At 42.6% G+C, this 11,095-nt stretch overlaps 1 protein-coding gene across 2 annotated transcripts; it reads left to right on the top strand.

Annotated features, from left to right (window-relative positions):
- The first annotated feature begins 744 nt into the window (after positions 1-744).
- LOC132386853 (zinc finger protein 214-like) lies at positions 745-7,885 on the top strand. 2 transcript variants are annotated; one of them, XM_059959198.1, is made up of 2 exons: positions 745-798; positions 3,654-7,885. In XM_059959198.1, the coding sequence occupies exon 2, from the start codon at positions 4,061-4,063 to the stop codon at positions 4,760-4,762; it is 702 nt and encodes a 233-aa protein (XP_059815181.1). In that variant the 5' UTR covers positions 745-798; positions 3,654-4,060; the 3' UTR covers positions 4,763-7,885. The 2 variants fall into 2 exon arrangements, with proteins under 2 accessions (XP_059815181.1, XP_059815182.1); XM_059959199.1 differs by lacking the exon at positions 745-798 and adding an exon at positions 1,638-1,994.
- Positions 7,886-11,095: the final 3,210 nt, after the last annotated feature.

Below are 11,095 nucleotides of genomic sequence, written 5' to 3'. Positions count from 1 at the left end.
CTCCCTCCCCCTATGTGTTTCACGTCACTGACCCGCCTCACTCAGGCACTCAACGTGACACTCACAGTAAACGAATCTGCGTTCTCGTAACACAATGCACCTCTAAAGTCTGACAGCAGACTAGGGAGTGAATCTTCGATGGTGCAGAGTCAAAAAGCAGAGAGTTGCCAAATTGAGTCAGGCTTTGGGGCTGCAAAAAGAGATGGGGTCCAGAGTTTACGAGGAGGAGGAATCAGACCAGCTGGATTTGGCTACAAAAGAAAGATTAGAAGCATTTGGAAACTGGTTGATCGAAAAAAAAGGTGGTTAATTTCTGCAAAATACTGGTGGAAATCAACAGACAGCAAATGTGAAGAGGAATAAAAAGACAACGTTTACACCGAGCCCTTTCAGCATGTGTACTTCGCTGCTTAGTTGCTGCTTGAACTGCAGAGTTCCTCCAGCATTTTGTGTGTGTGCGTCTCTGTATTCCAAGCAACTGCAGAATCTCCTGTGTTTTATAACTGCATTTTACTTTGGCATTAGATACGCGTTGATATTGAGTATATTGCTTATGGGAGCCGCTTTCTGCGTTAAAACAGCTGCAAATTTTTCGATACACTCGAAAAAAATAAGGTATAGACCTTGAACCGGTAACTGCACAAATCTTTAATGGCACCGTGATTACCCATAGGGCCATGAGTTAAAAATTTCGCTGTCGTTGAGGCACCGATGAAATGCGCAGGCGTCAGGCTGAGGACGTCCCCGAGTGTCACGCATGCGCATAGTACACTGAAGGCTTGAAAATGTCGGATGGAGGTAAGAGTGATTTTCCGTGTTTTTCTCTGAAACACCGACTTCAGAACGATTCCTGTGAAATCCGGACATCACAGTCCGCAATCCCGGGACAGTCCTGCCCTCTTCCCTCTCTCTCAGCCTCACGATCCGTACACGGGCCCCGGGGAGCTCCCGGCCGCTGAGTGAATGGGAACCGATGGATCTCTCAGACAGAGCTGAGCTCCAGCTATCTAAATGCAAGGATTAGGAACTCGGAGAAAGGGAACAAAATCTTTTACATCACAAGTTGAGAAATTCGCCTTTGTTCTACCTCCGATCACTGACAGGAGAAAATCTGCAGATGCTGGAAATCCAACCAACACACACAAAATGCCGGAGGAACTCAGCATTAGTACTCTTTTCCGTAGATGCTGCCCGGCCTGCTGAGTTCCTCCAGCATTTTGTGTGTGTTGCTTGTTCCACCTCCTCTTGTTCTGGACTTTTCTACCCGTGACGACATGTTTTGTCCCATTCTCTCTGGAAGATAATGATATCAAACACCTTTGCCCTGGGCAACAAGTAGCTTTCACATCAAATGTGCCAGACTCCAGTGAGACAGACTACTGCCCTTCCCTTCATATTCATTGGGATTTCATTCACTGAGTTCACCACCATCAGTCATTGGGGGAGACTTCAGGGGAAATATTTATGTACAATACAGAAACTGGTGATACCTGTGTGTATTGTGGTGATGCAAAAGTTGTTGGAGAGTTTACAAGAGGGAAGAGTTGGAGTGCTATTTGGAAATCTGACTTTTTAAAGCATAATTTAGCAAGCAAACCACTTATGGACAAAGTGCAAAAGCACTGGAGAGAAAATCCTTCATTACCCTTTACAGCCTGTGACATGGTGTGAGAGGGCAGATGAACTGAATCGAGCCCAGAGGAGATCACAGTTCTTACAGACAGTGATTTGCTGGCTGTTAAAATGAATACCTCTCTATATAAAATTCGCAGTGCACATGTCGTCACTGGGTAAAAGAATGCACAGTACAAGATTTCTGTGCACACTGGTGATTACAAATTAGAGGGGACATTGGTGGGGAGAACTCCAGTGTCCCTGACACCCTCACCTACAAGATGTGCACCCAGCTGCACTTTGAGGAGTTGGAGCTGAAAACGGATGAATTGTGGATCATCCAGCAGTTGGAGGGGGTGATAGATATGACATGAAGAGAGGTGAGTTACACCTAAGGTGCAGGAGACAGGAAACTAGGTGAGAGACATGAAGGGGAATGAAGTTAAATAGCCATCGCAGAGTACTCTTGTTGCCATCCCACACAACAGCCAGGTGGGCCGCTTTAGAAACTGTTGGGAATGGAGGGATTACCTGACAGAGGAAAGTCAAACAGGTGATAGGGGATTCGTTAGTTAGGGGAACAGAACAGAGGGGATAAAAGGTCAGTTTTGATGCTGTCAAAAGGACCTGACAAGTGTGGTTTGGGATAGGCCGTTTTCTGGCAAAGGAGTACTTGGTAAGCGGGAGGCCTTCAGAAGAGACATTTTTGGGAGTGTAGAGTTCGTATGCTGAAAGGTAACTGGTGCAGGGAGCCTTGGTTTTCAAGAGATATTGAGGCCCCCGATATTTTGTTCCTCTAAATGCCCCAGACTGTTGGGTGCTACCAAGACTCATTAATGACAACAGTATCATAATTCCACCCCCGAGCTCATCGGTCTTATTTTTAGTCGTCTTCTGTTGGTTTCTAAAAGCTTCCAATAGTTTTTGCTCTTTTGTTTGCCCTCTCTTTGGCTTTTATGTTGGCTTTGGCTTCTCATTTCAGCCACAGCTGTGTCTTCCTGCCTTTACAAAGCTTCCACTTCTTTGGGATGTATCGATCACTCAGCTCCTGAATTGCTCCCAGAAACTCCAGCCATTGTTGCTCCGTTGTCACTCCTATCTTTCCCTTCCAAGCAAGTTTAGCCAGCTTCTCTGTCACAGAAACATGGAGAAGTTCAGTACGGAAACAGGCTATTTGCCCAATCCATTCAATGCCAAACAAACATTTAAACTGTCTAATGCAACTAACTGCACCGGGACCATCGCCCACCATACCCCTACCATCCAGGCTCCCATCCAAACTTCTTTTAAATGGTGAAACTGAACTCATATTCACCACTTGTGCTGGCATCTCACTGCAAGCTCTCACGACCATTTCAGTAAAGAGCTTTTCCAAATGTTCCCATTAAATTTTCACTTCCCCACTTGCCCATGACCTATGGTTGTCATCGCACCCATCCTCAGTGGAAAAAGCTGCGTACCTGTACCCTATCTATACTGTCATAACGTTGTCTATTCCCAACAAATCCTCAAAGAAATGTATAATATCTTTGTTTATGTTTAGAGCCTTTTTCAGATGTATAGGATGATGAGGGACACTGATCGTGTGGATAGGCAGAGGCTTTTACCCCAGGGCTCAAATGGCTAGTGTGAGGGGGTATAGTTTTAAGGTGCTTGAAAGTTGATATGGAGGGGATGTCAGGGGTAACTTTATTTACACAGAGAGTTGTGGGTGCATGGAACGGATTGCAGGCTACTTGTGTGAGATTGTTTCAGTTACTGTGGGGCCAGGAACCCATGCATCTCAGTGGGAACACAGAATAATAACAAGGGAGAGAGTCAAACTGAGCCAGGTCACAGATTGGAGATGGCAGAAATGCCCCATTCTTATAGAGACAGGAAGAGCATCAGAGAGTTTGATGGTCTTCCAGATACCAGCACTGTGCCCAGTCAGGAGGTGATTTCTCTCTCCAACTTGGGTTAAAATTCACTGGAACAGTGTAATCTCATCTGAAATGTTGTCCTATATCCACTGATGGATTTTGTAAATCTTTTTACAGGTTAAAAATTGCAAGGAATTTGAGTATGGGAATCTCGAACACAACACAGCAGTTTTGCTGTCTCTGTCCAGATATTTAAGAAGTGGAGCTGGGGTTTCAGTCAATCATCCTTCCTGCTTAGACTGTCAGGAGGGATTCACTCGATCATCTGACCAACTGGCATGCCCGTTAGTTTACATGGAGGGGAGCCCATTCATCTTCTCAGACAGTGGGAATGAATTCACTCGGTCATCTCAACTGAAGGTACATCAGCGAGTTCACACTGGGCAAGGCCATTCACCTGTCCTGTGAGTGAGAAGGGATTCAGTTGGTCTTCCCACCTGTGGACACACCAGTCAGTTCACACTGGGCAGAGGCTGGTCAACTGCTGAATTTGTGGGGAAGGATTCACTCGGTCATCTGACCTAATGGCTCACCAGCGAGTTCACACTCGGGAGCGGCTGTTCACCTGCTCGGACTGTGGGAAACGATTCACTCAGTCATCTCAGTTACTGAGACACCAGTCAGTTCACACTGGGGACAGGCCATTCACTTGCTCAGACTGTGGGAAAGGATTCATTTCATCATATCAGTTACTGAGACACCAGTCAGTTCACACCGGAGTGTGGCTGTTCACCTGCTCAGACTGTGGGAAGCGATTCACTGAATTATCTCGACTGAAGATACATCAGCGAGTTCACTCCGGAGAGAGGCCATTCAACTGCTCAGACTGTGGGAAGGGATTCGCTCAGTCATCTCAACTGAAGGTACACCAAAGAATTCACACTGGGGAGAAGCCGTTCACCTGCTCGGACTGTGGCAAGGCATTCACTTCATCAGCTCACTTACTGAGACACCAGTCAGTTCACACTGGGGAGAGGCCATTCACCTGCTCAGACTGTGGGAAAGGATTCACTCAGTTATCTCAACTGAAGGCACACCAGGGAGTTCACACTGGAGAGTGGCCAATCACCTGCTCGGACTGTGGGAAGGGATTCGCTTCGTCATCCCATCTGAAGATACATCAGCGAGTTCACACTGGTGAGAGGCCATTCACCTGCTCAGACTGTGGGAAAGGATTCACTCAGTCATCCATCCTAAAGGCACACCAGCGACTTCACACTGGGTAGAGACCAATCTGCTCAGACTTTGGGAAAAGATTCTCTCAGCCAAATCAACCAGTGTGCATCACTGAGTTCACACTGGGGAGAGGCCATTCACCGGCTGTGAATGTAGGAAGCGATTCACTCAGTCATCTAATCTTATGTAGCTCTCAGTTCTGCTGGCAGCTTAACAGAGGGGGTTATAGCCTGCCCACCCCAGTCTGGCCAAACTGAATAATCTCGTTTGGGTGGATACTGAGTGATGTGTCCCCTTTCTGTGAACTGTCTCTTTAAAATGCAAAGAGAACCGAGACTGACTTTGGACACGCTGTTGGATTTCTGCAGAAGTGCTGGGTTGCTATGGTGACCAGCTAATGTTTATGTTCTGTGTGGTTAAGCAAGGTCAGAATGATCCTTTACCGACACAGAACAAGCAAGCGACTTCTTACAGAGAGAGGGGGCGGAGCTACGTGATGGACAGATGCTGTTCAGCACAATGGTATTTAAACACACGTAACTGCTTTACTCGCAGGACACGTGGACGCACGAAGGCTAGTGGTGAAAGTTTCTGCTAGTTGGAGTTTCTGGTACCCACAAGGGTGGGATCTGAGGATTGATAAAGAATCGATCTGTGGCTGTTAGTGCGTGTAAGAGCGACCCTGTGGGATCTACCGGTGAGTCTAACCCTTGACTGGGTTGGTAGACTTTCTCTTGAAGAAGGTGCTCTTGAGTTGGTCACGTCTGGCTAACTTGATGGGCATTGGAAAAGGTCGACAACACCTGTTTACTTGGATTACATCTCCCTCACCCTCGCCCTCTCCTTCCCTCCCTCCCTCCCTCCCCCTCCAATCTTGTGAACTAAATTGAATCTACCACATCATCGTAAGACTGGCGGTGCAGACTCGAGGGGCCGAATGGTGTACTTCTGCACCTATTTCCTATTGTCTATTGACTATATCGTTTACCACCTAGGTTTTGGATTTTATATACAGGTGGCTCCCGTTTTTCGGACGTTCGCTTTACAACAGCTCACTGTTATGAAAGACCTACGTTAGTACCTGTTTTTTCTAACCAAAGAGGATTTTCGCTTTTACGATAAAGATGATGCCTGCTTTATATGGGAGTTTACCCCGAGAAAGACTACCGTGACCGTGAAGCCTTGTGCGGCAGTTGTGTATGCATGCGTGCACGTGCCGATTTTTTTTCTCTCCAAATCAATTTCAGTTCACTATCTTCTGGATTTTCAGTGAAACTACACCGTACATACAATATTTCTACTTTATATAGTGTGTATACTTATCATATCATTCCTACTTTTACTATAGGTTAGTGTTATTTTAGGTTTTATGTGCTATTTGGTATGATTTGGTGGGTTATTCTTTGGGCCTGGGAACATCCACAATCTTTTCCCATTTAAATTAATGGTGATTGCTTCTTCGCTTCATGACATTTCGGCTTACAAATGGTTTCATAGGAACGCTCTAGCTTTAGATACAGGGGGAAACCTGTATTTACACCTATATATGCATAACATTGCTAACCCTTGGATTATCTGGTTTAAGTTCACCATTATTAGTAGTTACCACTAAAATAGTGTTTGTTCACTGCAAAACCCTACTCCCAAGTGTGTTCAATTGTTGCTGGTAGTTTTATAGGTTTGTGCCTGTGTGACACCTGAAGTAACAAATTGTACATGATATGTGATTACACTATTAAGATTTATAATTCTTACTTTGAATAAAGGGTCAGTAAAGAAAACAAAAAAAAAGAAAAAGGGCCCACTCTCTCCATTCACGTCTTCTCATCTCTCCCCAGCAAAAGGCCATGAAAATCTCTCTTCCAGACTCACAAGAAAGAACATTTCTGTCATTGGATAGCTCTGCACTCCAAAACCCTGTTATCTCTAGTCGTAACCTAAACATTGCTGCTGCAGAGAAACCATTACCTCAGCAGTGAAACATTACAGAGAGGCCATTACATCAGCAATGAATCCTTACAGTGTGTTACACTTGTGACACACTACCGGGTTCAAACTGGGAAGAAAGTTTCCCAGCTGCATGCTGGATATTAGTCTATCACCGTTGCTGAATGCAATTTTGGGAGTGACTGTCGGTGCTGAACTCTGCAATTATTGCTGCTGCTCACCACACCCAGTTCTGCACCCTGGTCACTGGGCATTGGAGGAGTTTCTTCTGCTGCACATTCACCTTTAATGGAACTGCAGTTTAATATTCTGGATCTGAGACAAATAAACCAGTTCTATTTTAAACTCCGTCTTCCACCTACTAAATCTGCCTCAGCTATTCAATCGTTTCTCTCTAATTATGATATCTCTGATATATGGTGTTTCCTTCATCCTACTGAGAGAGATTATTCTTTTTTTTCACATGTTCACCATACCTTTACTAGAATTGACTACTTCTTACTCGACAATCAACTCATTCCATTTGTCTATTCTTGTGATTATCAGAGTATACTGATTTCTGACCATGCCCCAATTACTCTGTCCTTAAATTTTCCTGGCCTTCCTCAGAGGAATAAACACTGGCGGTTTGATTAGACTTTACTATCGGATGATGATTTTCTAAAATTTATCAAGGATCAGATAACCTTTTATTTTAACACCAATACATCACCTGAAGTGTCATCCCAGATTGTCTGGGATGCCATGAAAGAATATCTGAGGGGTCAAATAATCTCCTATACAGCAAATCTTAATAGAAAGTCCTGTGCAGATCGATTAGACCTCATTAATCAGATTAAAGAGTTGAATCAACTCTATGCGCAAACTAAGAATCTTGAACTATACAAGAAACGTGTAGAACTTCAAACTAAATTTAATCTTCTGTCCACTCAATCTGTCGAACGCCAACTTCTTGAAAGTAAGAGTGGTTTTTATATTCATGGTGACAAATCTGGTAAATTTCTAGCCAATCAGCTGAGGCATTCCAAAGCCAAGCAACATATTACAAAGATCCGGAAGGAGAATGGAGACCTTACATCGGATCACTTAGAAATCAATGACGCATTTAAAAAATTCTATTCTCGACTTTATTCCTCTGAATCATTAAATGACAATATCTCTATCGATCATTTTTTAAATAATCTGAATATTCCTTCACTTTCATCTGATTTTAAAGCCAAACTCAATGCGCCTATGTCATTAGAAGAAATATCCACTGTAATTTCTGCACTGTCTTCAGGGAAATCTCCTGGACCTGATGGGTTCCCTGTAGAATTTTATAAATCATTCTCTTCACTTCTCTCCCCTCAGTTACTTTCAGTATTATCTGACTCGTTTAACTACAGCAAATTGCCACCCTCTTTCAATGAGGCTTCTATTATTCTTTTATTTAAAAAGGGTAAAGACACAACAGAGTGTTCCTCGTATAGGCCGATTTCATTGCTTAATGTTGATGTTAAAATCTTGGCCAAAGTTTTGGCATAGATTAGAAACTGTTATTCCCTCTATTGTTTCTGATGATCAAACTGGTTTTATTAAAAACTGTCTTCCTTTTTTTTAACATTCGGCGTTTATTTAACATTTTATATTCACCTCCAACTGGGATTCCTGAATGTGTTATTTCCCTTGATGCAGAGAAAGCATTTGATCGTATAGAGTGGAACTACCTTTTTGCAGTTTTAGAAAAAAATTTGACTTTGGTCAAAGTTTTATCTCTTGGATCAAATTGCTGTATTTGTGTCCGACTGCCTCTGTTTTAACTAATTCTCAGAAATCCCAGTTATTTAACCTCAAACGTGGCACCCGTCAGGGATGGATGCCCTTTAAGTCCCTTTCTCTTTGAATTGGCTATAGAACCTTTGGCGATAGCTTTTCGAAATTGTCCTGAACTGACTGGGATTTGGAGAGGGGGTGTTGAGCATAAAGTTTCTCTCTATGCTGATGACTTATTACTTTTTCTTTCAAATCCGTCTACATCCTTACCTCTAATGTTTTCACTTCTTGACCAGTTTAGCCAGTTCTCTGGATATAAACTTAATTTACATAAGAGCGAACTTTCCCCAATTAATAAAGAAGCACAAGAATTAACATTTCGTGATCTCCCCTTTAAAGTAGTCCACAATCAATTTACTTATCTTGGGATTATATTCACAAGGAAGTTTAAAGATCTCTTTCGTGAAAATTTTGCCAATCTTTCATATACTATTAAACAGAGTCTGTTACATTGGTCACCTCTATCTATGTCTTTGGTAGGTCGTATTAATGTTGTTAAAATGTATGTTCTCCCTAAACTTTTATATTTATTTCAATCAATCCCAATTTTTATTCCTAAATCCTTATTTGATTCCTTAGACTCTGTTATTTTGTCATATCTGTGGAAGAATAAGCGCTCTAGAATTAACAAAGTTTATCTCCAAAAGTCTAAAAAAGAAGGTGGCATGGCTTTACCTAACTTTCGTTTATATTATTGGGCAGCCAATATATGCTGTGCTACCTTTTGGTCTTTTTTCCATGGCCAACCCGAGTGCCCTAATCGGGTGGCAATGGAGTTGAGCTCCACTAAAGAATTATCTATCTCTGCACTTCTCGGCACCGTACTCCCTAGTAGTTTGTCCAGATTAATAGTTAATCCTCTTGTCAGACACACTTTGCGTATATGGGCTCAGTTTAGGAAACTTTATGGGTTCCATGGTATTTCCTTTTCTACCCCTATCTTACATAATCACCTTTTTTTTTTACCTACTACGTATGACTCAGCCTTCCATGATTGGTATAGGAAGGGCATTAGACATTTTGAAAATCTTTTTATTGATAATCGCTTTGCCTCTTTTCAACAGCTCTCTGCTAAGTTTAATCTGCCTAATGCTCATTTTTTTAGATATCTCCAAATTAGACACTTTATTACTCCTTTAATCCCTAACTTCCCTGAAATGCCTGAGAAAAATGTTATGGACTTATTTCTTTCCATTAATCCTCTAGGTAAAGTTTTAATATCATTTATTCGTGATAAATTAGCATCCCTACGACGTGCCCCTGTGGATAAACTTAAAATGGCATGGGAGGATGATTTAAATACCTCTTTATCCGATGAGACTTGGGACTCGATTCTCAAATCGGTTAACTCAACCTCCCTGTGTGCTCGCCATTGGCCTTTTATAGTTTAACATTGTTCATAGAGCCCATATGTCTAAATCCAAATGATCTCGGTTTTACTCTAACATCAGTCCGCTTTGTGATAAATGCAAAAGGGGCGAGGCCTCTCTCATTCATATGTACTGGCTTTGTCCTAGCTTGGAGAAATTTTGGAAAAATGTCTTCATAACGTTATCGTATATTCTGAATCACCACCTAGAACCTAACCCTTTAATTGCTTTGTTTGGTTTCGGGGGTGAGACAGATTTACGTCTGAGTTTGACGAAGTGTCGAATATTATCTTTTGCCTCTCTCCCGGCTAGGCGTTTAATCTTCCTTAGATGGAGAGATGTTGCCCCGCCCACACATGCTCAATGGCTTAACGATATCATGGCCTGCTTAGACCTTGAAAAAAATCATTATTCAGTCCTTAATTCGGATTTGAAGTTCCATAAGGTCTGGGGACCTTTTATTGAGTACTTTCATAACCTTCCTCTTGACTAGGGTTTTTTTTCGGTCCCTTGCTTTCAGCTCCTTTTTTTTGGTAGTAGGCATTAATACCTTCTGTTGCTCAGTGTATTCACAGTTCGGGGGTTTGATTGTCCTGATTTATATTCTCTATATTGTGTTGTGGTTGGTCTGGAGTTTTTTTTTTTTGTTGCGGGGCTTGGGGAGGACACTAATTTTACATGTCTTCAATTTGGCTGCTTTCTCAATTATCTTTCTTCGTATCATATTATTATTGTATGTTTATTTTTGCACTGTATCAATGTTCTTCATTTTGATCCGGGTTTTTTTTTATCTGTAGCTATGTAGAAAATGTATAAAAAAACTAATAAAAAAACTCTGTGTTTGGTACTTGGTGAATTTATAACACAACTGGCGTACTCAGGCCTGCTGAACCCGGCCAGTGAATCTGTTCCACATCCGTCCATCTAAATCCACCCCCCCCCCGTGTTGTTTCCCTTGAATTCTCTGCAGACTGAGGAAGTCGAGATGGCTGCAGTTCTAATCTCTGGGCTGATGAAGAATGACATTGTTCGTTAACCTCCTTAATCACAACTTAATTCCACATTATGACTCATTTTCCCTGCTTCTAAAGGGTTGTTGGAAACACCACTGTCCTCTAAAGACTTAAATTGGAATGGGAACCCATAAGTTGGATGTTCAAAGGAGCAGGGTAGAAACCAGAGGCTGGTCTGCACAGGGCAGAGTTTGGGACTCTGGACGATGGATGGGCTAAGAACGTATGATGAGGAAAAAGG

Source organism: Hypanus sabinus, unplaced genomic scaffold (assembly GCF_030144855.1).
Source record: "Hypanus sabinus isolate sHypSab1 unplaced genomic scaffold, sHypSab1.hap1 scaffold_135, whole genome shotgun sequence".
Classification (NCBI taxonomy): Eukaryota; Metazoa; Chordata; class Chondrichthyes; order Myliobatiformes; family Dasyatidae; genus Hypanus; species Hypanus sabinus.
Note: the sequence above shows the minus strand (reverse complement) of the source record. Positions and strands in the feature narration are given on the sequence as shown.